The sequence below is a fragment of the Electrona antarctica genome (genome assembly GCF_951216825.1).
Source record: "Electrona antarctica genome assembly, chromosome: 12".
Classification (NCBI taxonomy): Eukaryota; Metazoa; Chordata; class Actinopteri; order Myctophiformes; family Myctophidae; genus Electrona; species Electrona antarctica.
The window spans coordinates 11,090,133-11,108,208 of NC_136793.1; the positions used below are offsets into that span (position 1 = coordinate 11,090,133).

Sequence of the window (18,076 nt, forward strand, 5' to 3'; positions counted from 1 at the left end):
GATAGCATGTCATGTTACAAGTGCATCGATAGAAACAGAGTTGACCGTTGAAGGAAATGATCTAATCCACTATCCCTTTGAAGCAGTTCAAGTTGAGTGGAAGAGCTTAATTGTATCACTATCAGTTATTCTGTTTTGCTCTTTCTCCTTAGACCACAGCACTTGGAGAAGCAGAAGCTACAGGTCTTGAAGAAGAGCAGAGCTATGATCAGAGTGACGGCCAAGAGGAAGCCTATGACATCCAGGCTGTGGTATTGGTACCAGGTGAGCTCATGAGCCTGCACCCTCAGGTGTTTAGCTCCTTTGTTCCTCATGGTGAACTCAATCCAGAATATCGCCTCGTCTTTAGGGCTGATAGGCCGGTCGTGGTGGATCCTGGAAAGCCGCATGGCGTTCTCCTTGTAACTGAAACACATGAGGCACAATAGGAATCTTTCTGTACCAACATGACATTTCACTGTTATGTATGTATATATAATGCATCTATAGGCCCTATATACAATTGAGGGAATTCGACGCTCACATTCCTCTGTGGCAGAGCGCACATTTTTGTGGACTACAAGCAGCAGTCAGTTCCGTGTTGCAAGTGAAACTAAAACAGCCCTTTTCCTTATCGCACCGGACAATGGCAAGCAACACCACAGCTTATCTGTGTGTGTGTTGTGTGTGTCATATTGCACTGCGACACACACGTGGCACAGAGAAACAACAACACGGAGTGCATGGTGTTAGACTTGAGAATTCTAGTACTTTACATTGACAATAGCAAAACGCTATTTTCAACATCTATTATTTTATATAATACACCATTCTATCATTGACCAAAAATGACTTCAATAAGAACTTACGATGGCTCACTGACGACTGCCTTTATTTTATCCTCAAGATCTTTGGAGCTCATGGAGTTGAAGTCCACGTTGAGTGCAGCACCCTTTGCCTTCATGTGAACCATGTTGTCTGGCTGGTCCATAAACATTGGGATTCCCACCATAGGGACACCATGATAAATGGCTTCATAGACACCATTCGCGCCACCATGGGTGATAAAGGCTCTGGTCTTGGTATGTCCTTGAGGAAAAGACCAAAGCAGATCTCAGTATCTATAGGGGGTATCCGGAGAACTCGCCAGTTTACCAACTCGCTGCAGCGAAAATTCTTCATCAATGTCTTCATCGTTATGCTAACATGCTGTCTTCATCAGTGTAGTATGTCAAACCCACAGATGTTATAGTTCATTTCCAAAGTGATCAAATTATTTTGTGCAATTAAATGGTCATAGCCTAGTAGCCAAAAAGTGAACCCGGAGATGTTGAGTACACCAATGTTTTATGTTAGAAATGTTTAGTATGGGTCCCCAGCATGTAGAAACTGCTGGTGAGCAATTTTCATAATTGGCATAATATGTGACCATACCATTAACAACCTATAGAAAAATATTCAAAATTTCATCATGCTTTATCTAGCATGTGATGTGTCAAACTAGGGGGTTTTCATGATGCTGAATCCATTCCAAGCATTAGTTTTGCGCAAAAAAAAACACTCATTGGGCTTAAAACGGCCATGCCCACATCAATTTGTGATGACGGAATTGGCCGTTTTTAGCCCAATGAGTGTTTTTTTTGCAAAACTAATGCTTGGAATGGATTCAGCATCATGAAAACCCCCTACATAAAGCATGATGACATTTTGAATATTTTGCCTTCTATAGGTTGTTAATGGTATGGTCACATATTATGCCAATTATGAAAATTGCTCAACATATGCAAGTTAGCATCCTGCAGTTTCTACATGCTGGGGACCCATACTAAACATTTCTAACATAAAACCTTGGTGTACTCAACATGTCCGGGTTCACAATGGGGCTCTATGGGCTGGCTACTAGACTATCAGCTAGATAATGATAAAAAGTTGAGTATGTGTGAATACCAATGATAGTTGGCCTACCAATTCAGCAGGATATTGTTTACTAATGAATTACATTGTTTCTGTACATTGGTGTTTAAACTTTAGCATTCCTCCTTCATCTAGTGTAAACTCTAAACAACTATCTCTCTCTCAATTCAATGCAATTTAAATGAAAGTGAAGACTTAAAACTAAAATGCACTAAACCGCGGCGAGTCTGTAAGCTGGCGAGGTCTCCGGTATACCTATAGGTTATTTGCTTGAGATAGTTATTTTTTTCAGTATTTCATGGTTACTCAGTTAAATGTATTGGTATTGTTTCAGTCAACATTGGTTTGGACCTGACAGTACTTCAGTCAAGTTCTTATTTACCCAGTAGATCATTCTGAGGGATCCATTTGTATATTCTGGTGTTGTCACCCAGAGTCTCTGGTTTCTCTCCAGCGTATCTCCAAAGAACCTGGTAAAAATGGCAAAATGTTACACTACACTGAATGCACCCTGAGCCATATTCCTATATACAGTACACTTCAGGCTGTCAGGCGCAGATTGTACTGTCTGTGAACCGGCTTATATCTCACCTTCTGTGGGATCTGAGCGAGGGCTGATGCGATGGTGTTGGCCCTCTTTGTGGTTGTGTTTTGGACAAAGGACCCCAGGGTGAACACCACGATGCCAGCATCTCCAGAACTCTGCACAAACTCCTCCATATCCTAAAGAAGTACAGTAGTCACATACCAACATGAAGCAACACACATTCTTCTTATTGTTGGTATCAGCCGGTAACATGCGGGAGTCTGTCCCCGTTACAGTACACTAGACCCATGGGAGATGGATGCTGAGGTGGAGCGCCACACCTACCATCAGCTAGTCCTTACTCCACGGCTTGGGTGTGGCAAGTCTTACTCATATGCTGAGTTGGCGGTACATGGGATCGAACCCATGACCTTGTTAGTGCCATCAGTTCTCTTTGGCTAGACCAGCAGAACCAGCCAAAGAGACTGACATAACAACTACCGGCAACTATTGGCACTATCCAACTGCAGATCAATCTGCAACTTTTCCCAGGTAGTATACTGTACTGTACACTGTATAGTATACTATACAGTACAGTATGTAGCTTGAGACTAATCTCAAGCTACATACTACATAATCTCTCTACTTTCTCTCTCAATTGCATGGATATCAGGCTACTTCATTATACCAAAAACCCAGGTTTAAAAAAAAAAAAATCACACCCGTGTGAACTGAGTGGTGTAAGGTCTTATATAGACTGATCAGCTGTGGTCTGACGTAATGAAATCACACCCGTGTGAACTGGGTGACCATAGCAACCATGTTAATTTTTTAATGGTGTAAGACAAACTAACAATGATGAAATCACACCCCCGTGTGAAATGAAATTAAATCTATATTTACCCAGGGTATCTGGGCTAAGCTCAAGAACTTGTTTCCAGCCAGGCCCTGCTCATAGAACACATTTCATCGTAGTGGTTGATGCCTTGTTCAAGGGCATTTCAGCGGTGGTAATTTTAACGTGTCGGACGGCTGGTTCGAACTGGGAACCTTCCGGTATCTAGACCGCGCCGCTATCCGTTCGGCCACCGCTGCCATGAACTGGATGACCATAGCAACCATGCTCATTTTTGAGTGGTGTAAACCACTCCTACAACTGGCTTTTTTGTGCAGAAAAAATGAGCATGGTTGCTATGTTCACCCTGTTGTAATGACGTAATGAAATCACACCCGGGTGAACAGGGTGAACATAGCAACCATGCTCATTTTTTCTGCACAAACAAAGCCAGGTAATGAAATCACACCGGGTGTGATTTCATTACGTCAGACATGATTTCATTACGTCAGACAGACCTTACACCACTCAGTTCACACGGGTGTGATTTTATTACGTCATTACAACAGGGTGAACATAGCAACCATACTCTCTCTCAATGGTCAAGGAACGTCCAAAGTTTTAATGTGGAGAGTCAGAGAACTGTGCACACAAGTCTCTTTCCTGGGGCTACTTCATTATACCAAAAACCCAGGTTTAAAAAGAAAACGTCACACCTGTGTGAAGTGAGGGGTGCTCTTATCATCGTACATCATCATGACGTAACATGTCGATTTGCTCAGACACATATGACGTAAATTCTCCATTCATTGTCATTGGGAATTTAACAAAAATACCGATTTGCTCGTCTACATATGACGTAAATTCTCTATTCATTGGCAATGTTTGTGTTAGGACAAAAATCTACACTATAGCTGAATATAGGAGGGACTAGCGCCGCTCAAAAATGTAACAGTCTGCATGGTCTGCCACATTCCTGTGTATATCACATCCTACATTCCATAACTTTTCAGTTAACTTCCCAGCAAGCACGGTCTGGACCTGACTAGTCAGATCTGGCCCAGAATGTCACCTGATTTCAACCAACATACATTCTGCCCACTGAAGATGGACGTCCCTGGATGAATCAGAGAGAGTCCGATCGAGGCCAGAGCCACTTAAGTCATATTATAACTAGTCAGATCTGGCTCCACTTCAGGGTCCCTGGTGGGAGGTGCTCTGCTAGGTTTCACCTTTCACCTACAAGAGCCTTGATTGCAGTGGTGTAAAGTAACTAAGTACTTTTACTTAAGTACAATTATAAGCAATTTGTACTTTACTTGAGTATTTACAATTTCCAGTACTTTTACTTCTACTTCACTACATTTCAGAGGCAAATATTGTACTTTTACTTCACTACATGCATTTGAAAACTTTAGTTTCTAGTTACTTTGTAGATTTGGATTATTATTACAAAACATACACTAACCACTTCAGCCCTATATACATTTCAGTCATTTGAAAAGCTCACAATGCGTCGCGATGCGACGCATTGTGAGCTTGTAGATCTGCTATTTTCAAAAGATGTTTACATTTTTGACAACTTCAAATGGGACATTCTGCATAGTGATTACTTTCTACTTGTGGTACTACATTTTAATGCCAATACTTTTGTACTTTTACTCAAGTACATTTTGAATTCCGCACTTTTACTAGGCCTCATGATTTCTGCAGATGTACTGTAACTGTTTTCTCTCACTTTAGGATCTTTAGCTAATTACATTATATTGTTAATTTTGGTTATATGATTTTAAGCCACTATGAACAAAACAATGTATTCGGTTGTGTCTGTTACTATGTTCATCATACACACACACACCCATTAGATTAGCTCTGATCCATAGCTCTAATGCGTTTCATTTAGAGCTATGTTACTCTCAACTTCCGCCGCTCGCATGAATGCAGACCAGCCTCTCCTCTTTAGCGTAAATAAAAAGAACGTTTTTGCTACTCACCAAAACAAAGGCGGGTTGTGTCATTAGAAAGCCTACTTTCCTTAGTGGAAGCACTCTGAGCCCCCCACCACACGTAGGCTATAAACTGTACTTTTTGGCCAGAAAGGGATTTTTTTTCACCGGAGGAAAAATATTCTCTATGAGGCATTCTCTGGGCAATATCGGTAGAGGGCGCAGCGGAGTAACTAAAAGTATCTTTTTTCCGGTGGAAACAAAATCCCCTTTTGGCCAAAAAGTACAGTTTATACGTGTGGTGGGGGGCTCAGAGTGCGTCCACTAAGGAAAGTAGGCTTTCTATTGACACAACCCGCCTTTGTATTGGTGAGTAAGTCAAACGTTCGTGAGATTTCCACTAAAGAGGAGAGGCTGGTCTGATTTCGATTTGAGATTTAAAACTGAAAGTCCCATAGCCTTATACTGCAGGGCAGAATCGTAGAAGCAGTAGAAGGCTATGGAGCCGAGCTAGGCACTGTTTTTCTGGCAAATCTAAGCTAGCAAATATAAGACTTCCGGGGGACGATCTCTTCAAAATAAGAGTACCCTCTAGAGTATTGAAAAAAAGATTAATTTGCACATTAAAACTATAAATTAAGCATTTAAACGATGCTATAGGACACACATTATGTTTCTGTGTAAAAAATAAGTCATAAGTAATGTTTCTGTGTAAAGATAAGTAATTAAAAAGTTATCTAAATGGATAAATGCTATTCACTGGAGAGCATGGACTTTATAAAGTGGACGCTGGACAAAAATCCCTGCTATGTTTCGACTAGTGTGACATACGCACGCGTCCGGGGAGACCTCCTCTACAACACCACACTGTCCGCTAAGCAGCAGAGGTGTAAAACAAAAATTGGCACCAGGTCACAGGTCAAAAAATGTCAAAAAAAATCCCATTTCCAGACTACAGTGGACTAAAGTGGACGCTGGACAAAAATCCCTGCTATGTTTCGACTAGTGTGACATACGCACGCGTCCGGGGAGACCTCCTCTACAACACCACACTGTCCGCTAAGCAGCAGAGGTGTAAAACAAAAATTGGCACCAGGTCACAGGTAAAAAGACATAAAAAAACTTCCCATTTCCAGACTACAGTGGACTAAAGTGGACGCTGGACAAAAATCCCTGCTATGTTTCGACTAGTGTGACATATGCACGTGTCCGGGGAGACCTCCTCTACAACACCACACTGTCCGCTAAGCAGCAGAGGTGTAAAACAAAAATTGGCACCAGGTCACAGGTAAAAAAACATAAAACTTCCCATTTCCAGACTACAGTGGACTAAAGTGGACACTGGACAAAAATCCCTGCTATGTTTCGACTAGTGTGACATACGCACACGTCCGGGGAGACCTCCTCTACAACACCACACTGTCCGCTAAGCAGCAGAGGTGTAAAACAAAAATTGGCACCAGGTCAGATGTAAAAAAACTTTAAAAAAACTTCCCATTTCCAGACTACAGTGGACTAAAGTGGACACTGGACAAAAATCCCTGCTATGTTTCGACTAGTGTGAAATATGCACGCGTCCGGGGAGACCTCCTCTACAACACCACACTGTCCGCTAAGCAGCAGAGGTGTAAAACAAAAATTGGCACCAGGTCACAGGTAAAAAAACCTAAAAAAACGTCCCATTTCCAGACTACAGTGGACTAAAGTGGACGCTGGACAAAAATCCCTGCTATGTTTCGACTAGTGTGACATACGCACGCGTCCGGGGAGACCTCCTCTACAACACCACACTGTCCGCTAAGCAGCAGAGGTGTAAAACAAAAATTGGCACCAGGTCAGATGTAAAAAAACTTTAAAAAACCTCCCATTTACAGACTACAGTGGACTAAAGTGGACACTGGACAAAAATCCCTGCTATGTTTCGACTAGTGTGACATATGCACGCGTCCGGGGAGACCTCCTCTACAACACCACACTGTCCGCTAAGCAGCAGAGGTGTAAAACAAAAATTGGCACCAGGTCACAGGTAAAAAAACTTAAAAAAACGTCCCATTTCCAGACTACAGTGGACTAAAGTGGACGCTGGACAAAAATCCCTGCTATGTTTCGACTAGTGTGACATACGCACGCGTCCGGGGAGACCTCCTCTACAACACCACACTGTCCGCTAAGCAGCAGAGGTGTAAAACAAAAATTGGCACCAGGTCAGATGTAAAAAAAATTAAAAAAACTTCCCATTTCCAGACTACAGTGGACTAAAGTGGACACTGGACAAAAATCCCTGCTATGTTTCGACTAGTGTGACATATGCACGCGTCCGGGGAGACCTCCTCTACAACACCACACTGTCCGCTAAGCAGCAGAGGTGTAAAACAAAAATTGGCACCAGGTCACAGGTAAAAAACTTAAAAAAATGTCCCATTTCCAGACTACAGTGGACTAAAGTGGACGCTGGACAAAAATCCCTGCTATGTTTCGACTAGTGTGACATACGCACACGTCCGGGGAGACCTCCTCTACAACACCACACTGTCCGCTAAGCAGCAGAGGTGTAAAACAAAAATTGGCACCAGGTCAGATGTAAATTTTTTTTTTTAAACTTCCCATTTCCAGACTACAGTGGACTAAAGTGGACGCTGGACAAAAATCCCTGCTATGTTTCGACTAGTGTGACATATGCACGCGTCCGGGGAGACCTCCTCTACAACACCACACTGTCCGCTAAGCAGCAGAGGTGTAAAACAAAAATTGGCACCAGGTCACAGGTAAAAAAAACATAAAGAAACTTCCCATTTCCAGACTACAGTGGACTAAAGTGGACGCTGGACAAAAATCCCTACAGAGCCTTTTAGTGCAGTGCAGTACTTAAACTATGTACTCAGAGCAATAATTTTTTTCCTGTCAGCTCATACAATACACAATCTCGCTTTTCAGGCTCTGTTTGGTAAGTGTTGAGACTCACATCAAACAGAACAGCTTTGGAAAACAAACAAGTGTAGAGACCACAGCTACTGTTATCAGTTTGTGTTATGAAATGAGGGCAACTGTCATAACACTCATATCTAAATGTGATAGCCATACCTCTACCATGCATTGCAGTCCCATTGCAGACATTGTAGTCTGGAAATGGGACGTTTTTTGACATGTGACCTGGTGCCAATTTTTGTTTTACACCTCTGCTGCTTAGCGGACAGTGTGGTGTTGTAGAGGAGGTCTCCCCGGACGCGTGCATATGTCACACTAGTCGAAACATAGCAGGGATTTTTGTCCAGCGTCCACTTTAGTCCACTGTAGTCTGGAAATGGGACGTTTTTTTAAGTTTTTTTTACATCTGACCTGGTGCCAATTTTTGTTTTACACCTCTGCTGCTTAGCGGACAGTGTGGTGTTGTAGAGGAGGTCTCCCCGGACGCGTGCGTATGTCACACTAGTCGAAACATAGCAGGGATGTTTGTCCAGTGTCCACTTTAGTCCACTGTAGTCTGGAAATGGGAAGTTTTTTTAAGTTTTTTTACATCTGACCTGGTGCCAATTTTTGTTTTACACCTCTGCTGCTTAGCGGACAGTGTGGTGTTGTAGAGGAGGTCTCCCCGGACGCGTGCATATGTCACACTAGTCGAAACATAGCAGGGATTTTGTCCAGCATCCACTTTATTAAGTCCATGCACTCCAGTGAATGGATTTGGGCACTCCAGTGCATGGACTTGGGCATTTATCCATTTAGATAACTTTTTTACGTTATTTAATTACTTATTTTTACACAGAAACATAATGTGTGTCTTCACAATAACTGTAATGTAATAACAATACTAATAATGTAATGTAATAATGATTTAATTAACTACGCTTTTATTCTGAAAGCAACCGGATGTCTTAAATTTGCTAGCTCTCAAACAGGAAGTTCTAGATTTGCCAAAAGAACTACCATTAGATATACGATTTCCTTACTGAGAGGCAACGTCTTTGCTGTATACACCTTTGCTACTGTCATTGGAAAATGATACGATAGATCATGGTTGATCATGATGTGGCTCTGCTAATACATATTCTATTTTCAAAATATTTTTGAAAATGTTTGCCAGCAACATGCCCAAAATAGGGACATCTGTCTTGACGTGATTAATATGCGGCTTCACCTGCATGGTGTAGGAATAGCATGCCCTCATGATACACAGTGGCGTGCACATTTAGAGGGGCAGGTGCTCAAGTGAAAAAAGGGCACCTTGTGCATGCAGTGCGTGGAACCGGCCCCGGCCGGTTGCCTTAATAGTGTGAGATTTATAGATTTTAGAGCATAAATAATATATTAGAAGCTTTCTTTTCCCAATGATTTATCAATGTCACCATGACCCACATACTGTACAGTGTACACTGTACACATTTTTTTGTTTGCTTTTTCAAAAGAGGACAAAGGGCAGGTGCTCTAGCACCACCTAGTGTCTATCTGTGCACGCCACTGATGATACAGACTAGAAGAGTCAGTCATCACATCACTCACTCTTAACAAGCTATCATCACATGGTCTGAATTTGGCACTTGCATTTTAAGTCTATCAATTTCCTCAACTTATATGTACAGTATTTTATTGTGTTTTCTTTTACATACGTTTTATGTTATGCTCTCATGTACTGTATGGTTGCTGATGTTTTTGTTGTTGTTCTATAATCTTTGTGCAAAGTAATTTCTCCTAGAGGCAATAAAGGTTTCATTCATTAATTTCATTCATTGTGCATGTCCCTTCCTTTCATGGCTCTCGTGCCTAGCCTTGAAAGCATATTAAGTGCGTGTTGAAATGACCAATTGGCTACCCCTCACCTCTGATCTCAGTGTAATAAGCATTAAGGTCTTGCCAAACATAGTGCGCTAGCAAGTCCCCATAGGCATAGAAGAGAAAGTTCAACAGCCTCTCTGAGAAGCTCATCTGGTCGGTCAGTTTGACCATGGGTGCTGGGACGTAGGACGGCGGCGCAGGGAGTTGACCACACAGCCTCTCCCAGGTGTGTGCCATGGAAAAGCGCAGTGTGAAGACCAGGGGAACATCCAACATTTCAGCCACAAGTTCACTGCCAGGGTAGATGGGGTCAGCCAGCAGAAGGTCATACTTGGCGCCCTTCAGCTTCTCTATGACGCCGTCTGTTTTCAGCAGACCCTCCAAGTAATACAGATTATACTTCATGTCTGTCTTCATAATATTTGTAAATCGACTGAGGATCTGGAGGTAATTCATGTCGTCCATCTCATACATGAAGAAGTTAAGGAAGTCTTTGACGACCTCTTCCAAGCCCTCCATGGAGAGCGAGACGTTGAAAGGCTCATAGTGGAAGCGTGAATTCTCGCTGGCCGTCATGTACAGGGAGGTGCTGGGAACCAGCACAGTGATGTGGTGTCCCCTGTCCACCAGAGACTCCAATACAGTCTTGAGGTTGATCCAGTGGCTTCCCTCGGTGTACCATACCAAAATGTTGCCACCGCTTGCATCCCCTGCGATGCATGCCGCCAGCAGCACCCACACAGACACGCATCGACCACACCGCATGCTGATCGCTTGTGACTTTGTGAGTAAATCAGTTGGGGGCCCTACCTTTGCAAACTATGCTCATGCATGAGAAATCATTAACTTGAGACGGATGTGAACTCTGATTTGTTGCAGATTTGTAACACAGATAACGCCTTTTGGTAACCTTTGATAACCCTTTGGACGTATTGGTGAGGGCTTTGATGTCCACTTACACTACGAATACAGTATATTATCTGTTAACTTGAACCACTAATATGGAAAATGTATGTTTTAGGTTTTGTATTGGTGACAAATGCAGAATGACGTGCAGTATATTCTGTTATAGGCTGTGTGATATTAACCGGCTGACCTGCCAGATTGTGGCAGTATTGAGTTCACAAGTTCCCTCCTACCTTGATCTGGTCTCTCTCAAGCAGAAACTATGAACCAGAAGCAGTGGGACAAAAATCTGATATCTCCATAATAATTTCGAGTTGTAGTCCTGTTAGGTTGTGTTTACATTTGCGCTGTGGCACAGCTACAATACGTCACCAGTCTCGCGTTGATCGCGGGATCAACACCTAGGGCCGCATATCGCTCCGATCAGATTTTGTTCGGAGTACATCGTCTCTGCCCGAGAGAGACCAGATGGAGGAACTCACTGCTACCACCAGCTGGCAGAGTCAGGTTAACGTGATATCGCCATTTTCAAGAAAATGCTAACATGATGTAAACATTCTCTTCAAAACATACCTAGAAACTTTCTCTTAAACCTTTATTTAACCAGGCAGACCATTAAGAACACCTTTTGGTGGTAAAAGGTAGCCCACAGTCCACATACAGATTTTCTTATTTACAATAATGACTGATAGGTTTTTGGGACTTGTAGATCTGTTATTTTGTGGGATTTGGTTACATGTTCCCAATAACTTTGTATCTTCATGCCCTGTGTGCCACTGAGTTTACATCTCATTTCTGCCCAGCGTTTAGATAAGTATTAATTCTCCCCCCAGCTGGCGGGAAGATAAAGTATTGTTTTCTCCTGTTTGCCAAAACACCCATGTTATTTGACCTTGTAGCTAGGTAGACTTCATGTCTCCCTCGCTCTCCTATTTACGTCTTATTAATGTTATATTAGTCGGCTTGGCCGTCAATTGTAATATGCCAAGTACACCTCCCAGCTATAGGTGCCGCTATTATTCACTTTTGGTTACCCTCTGAACTCAAATACATTACTTCCCCATGTCCAAAGGATGTTATGACTTATGTAGTATAAAATGTTGTCACTGATGATGTGTCATGGAGAGATCTTTTTAACGCTGTACGGACCTGCCATTTCTCTCCCGATGTAATTGATAATATATATCAAGTGGAAAATCCTTAGCTCTGGTGTGTGGACTTCTTCTTCCGTGTCTGTGTCAAACTCATTCTAAGGTATTCTGGTATACTCTGATACTTTTACTCTGCCTAATTCTCTCATTTCAGTATTGTAGTTTTCCTCTAAAGTATTTATCCTTAAAAGGTATTAATATAGAATTACAGTTTAACATTATAACATTAAAGATAAAGTTTAATATACTTAGTTTAAAAGGTTTTACAGTCCTTAATTCTGACTTGAGTATTTGTACTCTATTACATTCTTACAAATTCTCCTCAACGGGACTCCTCCAGAGTCCAGATGATTGATTGGTCTTCGATCCTTCCCTTATCTTAAATTTATGTAACAATGACCTTGTAGTAGTGAAAGATTGCCTTGTATCATCATTAAAGTGGTGAAATAAATGCACTTTAGCACACTGCTGTGTGTGTGTGTGTGTGTGTGTGTGTGTGTGTGTGTGTGTGTGTGTGTGTGTGTGTGTGTGTGTGTGTGTGTGTGTGTGTGTGTGTGTGTGTGTGTGTGTGTGTGTGTGTGTGTGTGTGTGTGTGGGTCCTTGCGTAGTCGTGTTTGACAATGTGACAGCTCTGTTTACAAAATGCTGTACCCCCTCCAACCGTAGATACTTGCCCCATTTTCAACTGTTTTTATTATATATTGACACTTTCTTTGACAATATAAACATATGTTTTCTCATGCCAATAATGCTCCTTTGAATTGGAAATTGTGTGATACAGCCAGCATCGAGTGTTTGTATTACTGTACTGTATCCAAACATGGCCATAGCCTAAATCTAAATGTAGATCTTCTGTAGTAGGCTGCAACTATTGAATATTTTCTTATAGCAATTATTCTATTACTTTTTTTGTATTAATCTAATAAACAAAGTGTGTTGTTTTCTCTCTCTAGGTCGTTCTCAGACAGCCCTCGCAGTTTTAATATAAAGAGAAAAATATATATATAAAAGTTGTAATGAAAAACAATTACTAGATCATGACATGCCATAGAACGACAAAAGAACATGCTGATAAAGTGCAACAATCAAACTTTATTTTAGGTGCAATCAAACTTTATTTTAGGCTGTAGATTTGTCTGTAGATTCGGGAGGTGTGGGCGGGTCCTCGTTTCCCTACTAGGCATCTTTGTGGTTGTCTTTTAACCAAGGTAGCAACGTCAATCATCAAATCAAAAGTGATTGGCCGGAATGACATTTTGATTTTATTGGCTGAGCACGGAATGTGATGTATGATGATGTACGATGATGTATGATCATAAGAGCGCCCCTCACTTCACACGAGTATGATTTTGTATTTTTGGACTGCTTAACTTCTGCCTCTTATCAGTTAAGCTTGCCTTTTTGAGGGGCGCTAGTGTGTCCAGCTTTGAGGGTTTGTGCACACAGTTTGTTAACACAAACATTGAATGCCGTTGACATTGAATGGCTAGCTTTGAGTGTTTGTGTAAACACAAACATCGAAGACGGAGACGAAGGTTGTGATTGGCCGCAATAAGATGATGATGTATTCTGATAAGAGTGCAACTCACTACAGGGTGATTTTTTTTTTTCTGCTTTTAATAAATCCTTTGATTAAACAAACACAAAAACAAACACCAATGCTGTTGGCCTGATGAGAGAATGAAGACATGTGTGTACTGGGAATGGAATGTGGGAGTCTGAGAGTGAGTGTAGCTCAAAGGCCTGCACACTGCTTGACCCGCCCCTTTCTTTATGTGAATGAATGAAAACATCCGTTGAGCAGCTGATCAGATGACTTACTGTACAAATGTGTTGTAAAAATAACAGAAAAATTATAAAGTATAGCTTCTCCCATAACTGCACAACTCACTGCAAATAAACATCATTTTAGTTTAACTTTTAAAGGCACAAAATCCCTGTCCCCTGACACGGACGTCTGACGTCATGGGAGCCATGGCAACCCCAGGCGCTTACTAGCATCAGTTACATCCAGAGCAAGCACCATATATGGGTTCGTCATCAATATGTCACGATTCACGACGCGTCAGATCTGTACGTTGCCTGCAGTTGTAGTCTATATATTATGAATGCAGAGCCATAATGCTGGTGATTCATTATAATAGGATCAAGTTCCCGGAAAGAAGTGTCCAGGGCAGACAAAGAAGACAACTGTCCTAATAATGGCATATTTAACTACAAATGATGCTAATAAAGAGAGGTTTGTCTGTATCTACCCGGTGTACATAAACAATAAGAAGAAGCGAGCGGAGGGTCGTAGGATCGCCTCAGAGAAGGCTGTGGAGAATCCCATGTGTGCAGAGATCCGTGATGTACTGACGGCTGCTGGGATGAGCGTCTATGTGGAGAACAAGACGCATCCTAGGGAGCGGGACGCCCAGTTCAGGGGCAGGGTCAGGGTTCAGCTCAAGCAGGAAGATGGCAGCCTCTGTCAGGACAGGTTCTCCTCTCGCGATGACCTGATGTTCTACGTTGCGGAGATGATCCCAAGGTTGAAGACTCGAGCCCTGCAGGAGGGCGGGGAGCAGCAGCGGGGAAGACGAGAAAGAAGGAATCGCTAGCAGCAGTGTTAATTTTGTTGACTAGAATAAAAGACTAAGGGTTTTATTTTTAGTCGACTAGACTAAGACTAAACAATTTCAGAAGACTAAATAGGACTAAGACTAAATGGTGTGTTAATGAAAACTAAAAGACTAAGAAAAAATATTTTCTGGCAAAATTAACATTGCATTAAGACTAAAACTAAAAGACTAAGATTTTGATATTTAGTCTGTTTAAGACTAAACAGACTAAATGTTGTGTTATTCAGACAAGACAATCAAAATCTTCAGAAGAAATTAACACTTCTAGCAGAAATGCCATTTGAGCTTTTATTTGAGTGTTGCCTCTCACATCATATCTCGAGAACCGTCCACCTCCCGAGAACCGCTATATTATTTAAACTGCTGAAGACGTCCTGGAAATGACGTAAAGATCATCCCCATATGGGCTGTGATCTGGCCTAGTCCTGAACGTCACTGGAGGACGTCATCATAATGTCGCCATGACGAAATTATGTCGTCATGGATTGCTGGGATGGAGTACAATCACAGACTGGCGTGGACTCGATCCATATTTGGTCATGGCTGACACGGAACTCCAGATGAGCTTAAAAGGGACACAGACAGACAGACAGAAGATACTGAGATGTTCATACGGGCTTAAAAGGGACAAAGACAAGAGACATCTCCATATATGGGCAAAATGGAAAATTCACTGGAGGTATGGACAAAATCAAATGTCACAATATTTTGTCCAAATACCTCGATCTTGATATTGTGATGATGATATCGTAGTGTGACGACATCTTTATTTTAGTTTTTCAAGGATTCAAATATTTCCAAAATGGTATGGCTACTATATATGGTATGGTCTATCTCTATGGTATGGCCTATCTCAGAGGTAGGCCTACCGGTGTTGCGAATACATCCCAGCTCTGCCTCAGAGAGAGACTTATTTATTGGTAGAAATAAGCAGTGATGGAAACAGCCGATCTACAAGCTCACAATGTGTCGCATCGCGATGCATTGTGAGCTTGTAGAACTGCTATTTTCAAATGGCCGAAATGTATATAGATGGGGCTGAAGTGGTTCATGGTTTTGTAATAATAATCAAAATCTACAAAGTAACTATATTAATCCATTGAGACCTGGAACGCATCCATGTCACGTTAGCGTTTAACCACATTAACCATTAACTAAAGTTTTCAAATAAATGTAGTGGAGTAAAATGTATCAATATTTAGATCCGAGATGTAGTGAAGTAGAAGTAAAAGTATTTGGAAATATACTCAAGCAAAGTACAAATACCTCAAATTTGTACTTAAGTACTGTACTTAAGTAAATGTACTGAGTTACTTTCCACCACTGGAAATAAGGGCAGCTGATTTCAGTGCGGGGCCACAGGGGTCAATGCTGTGTGAATGCATGAGCTCAGGCAGTCTTTATAGGAGCCAGTGAGACTGGCACCGTTGTTGTTCCTGGAAAAGGACACCTCCCTCCTACCGCAGTGCAAGGCTGTCTGAAACCTCACACTTGGCATCTTGGCCCCCTCATTAACAATGTAGATTCCTTTTAAACGTTGGATTGAGCTAGGGGGCATCTGGAAAAACAATAAGCATTTGAATATTGATTTGAATGGCCTGTTGATTAAGTCAGTGGCCGCTGTTACTTCATTAAATGTGCAGTGTATGTCCACAGACAGACCTCCCCTTGTTGTGGAGCAAACGTCCAGGAAACTGGATTGAAACTTAGCAATAATGAGTAAAAATAATGAGTAAAATACAACAGGTCTTTTCGAGGAAGCAATCTGGTTGGTTGAAGTAGCTGTCCGGCCTTGCTTAAACGACCAATGATGGAACACCATAATCAAAACATAAAAATCAGCGGTGCTGATCCCCAGTGCGGAACTGGGTTGCTACAGTATATGCTAGCGATTTCTCTTTGTTTGTTTGTTTGTTGGTTGTTTTTATTATTGTAGGCTATTTACTATTTTGCAATTCTATACATATATCTGTCTCGACTGACCTGTTGCATTTCGATGTTGTTTATATTTATATATATTATTTCTCTATATTGATGTATAAATAAAGCTATAATTGTTGCCAGCAACCAATTGCCCACTTTGGGTGTTGGTCAGATTGAGGACACTCCCTGATGAGTGCACCTTTGTCCCAATCTCTATAAATAGTAGTTTTACCCATTTTGTGTCATATCCCGAAGAAGGCATTTTGTTTGCCGAAATGTCGGTTAAATAAAAGTTTCTTGCATCGTGACTACGAGCTGTGCGGCATCTTTTCCTTTTTTCAAGCGATTTTCTTGGAACATTTTTGGTCTAGTGGCGACATCATGTCGTTGCAGGAACACGCTGATATGGTGAGCTCCGTAAGCAGCGCAGAAGACCGTAAAGCACACCCTCTTAATCTTGTGTAATATTGCTTAATTGGAACAGAGGATGAACATGCAACCTGTTGCGGCCCCCTCACTAAATCACTACACTAAATGTATTTGCCGAGTATAGGCTATCTATAAGCTCACACGTGTTGTCGATGCATTGTGAATTTGTGGAGCTGCTATCTTTGCAACAATTACAATTTACAATTTAGGCATTTAGCAGACGCTCTTAATCCAGAGCGATTTACATTAAGCAAGAACAAAAAAGCATGGGAATACATCACATTAAAAAAAGCATTTATCATGAAACATGCGTAAACTAAGAACGTAACAGTGGAATATCTAATGAAACTATACATATAAACTATACATATATACTATACTATGCTATACATATGTACTATGACGTGCTATGACTACATACAATGCAATTATAGTGCTGTCTACATAACATGCTATAAATCACATTGCACAATGTTCAGCCCACTACCGCTACAGTTCATGTGGTTAACCGCGACTGGTCCAACTACTTGGGAACCCAAATCTATATACTCTTCTTCACCTCCCTTTCCCCATCATCTCTTTTCCATGATGCCTTCTTCCGTGGTGCTTTATGCTCTTCACTCTCCCGCCCCCCCCCCCCCCCCCCCCCCCTCTCTCTCTCTCTCTCTCTCTCTGCCACTGGGTAAGGGTTACAGCATGTTGCTTTTTGAAGTAGTCATTTGCATAATCAGATTAGAAAGTGGGATTGTCCGTGGGCGCCCCCATTACGGAGTGCTCCAGAAGAGGAGAGGCTGCTGTCCAGCCCAACAATAGGGGCCTCTCCCCTCCTCCGACCGGCCTGCACCTGCATCCCACCCACCCAGGCTGCAGGTCAGCTCCGCTCCGGCGGGCCCACCAAACCGCAGCGGCGGAGAGCTAGGAAAAGAGACAGACAGAGAGAGAGAGAGAGAGAGAGGGTGGAGGGGAGGCGTGGAGGACAGGAGTAGGGAGGGCAGGGGTTGCGCCGAGATATTTAAACATGCAGAGTGTGAATTGGCTTTAAGGGGATAAAGAGCTCAGGGCCTATCGCTTGGCAC

At 42.1% G+C, this 18,076-nt stretch overlaps 2 protein-coding genes across 2 annotated transcripts; one reads left to right on the top strand and one right to left on the bottom strand.

The window, feature by feature from the left end:
- Window positions 1-104: 104 nt before the first annotated feature.
- Window positions 105-10,735, bottom strand: LOC306933750 (UDP-glucuronosyltransferase 2A2-like; the record flags this gene model as incomplete). The annotated part of the gene is made up of 5 exons (XM_079516057.1): window positions 105-405; window positions 849-1,068; window positions 2,276-2,363; window positions 2,485-2,616; window positions 10,055-10,735. 5 exons carry the CDS (start codon window positions 10,733-10,735, stop codon window positions 126-128), a joined length of 1,401 nt encoding a protein of 466 aa, XP_079372183.1. The 3' UTR covers window positions 105-125.
- A 3,493-nt stretch (window positions 10,736-14,228) lies between these two features.
- On the top strand, window positions 14,229-14,627 carry LOC306933751 (signal recognition particle 19 kDa protein-like; the record flags this gene model as incomplete). Its single annotated transcript, XM_079516058.1, has 1 exon — window positions 14,229-14,627. One exon carries the CDS (start codon window positions 14,229-14,231, stop codon window positions 14,625-14,627), a length of 399 nt encoding a protein of 132 aa, XP_079372184.1.
- Window positions 14,628-18,076: the final 3,449 nt, after the last annotated feature.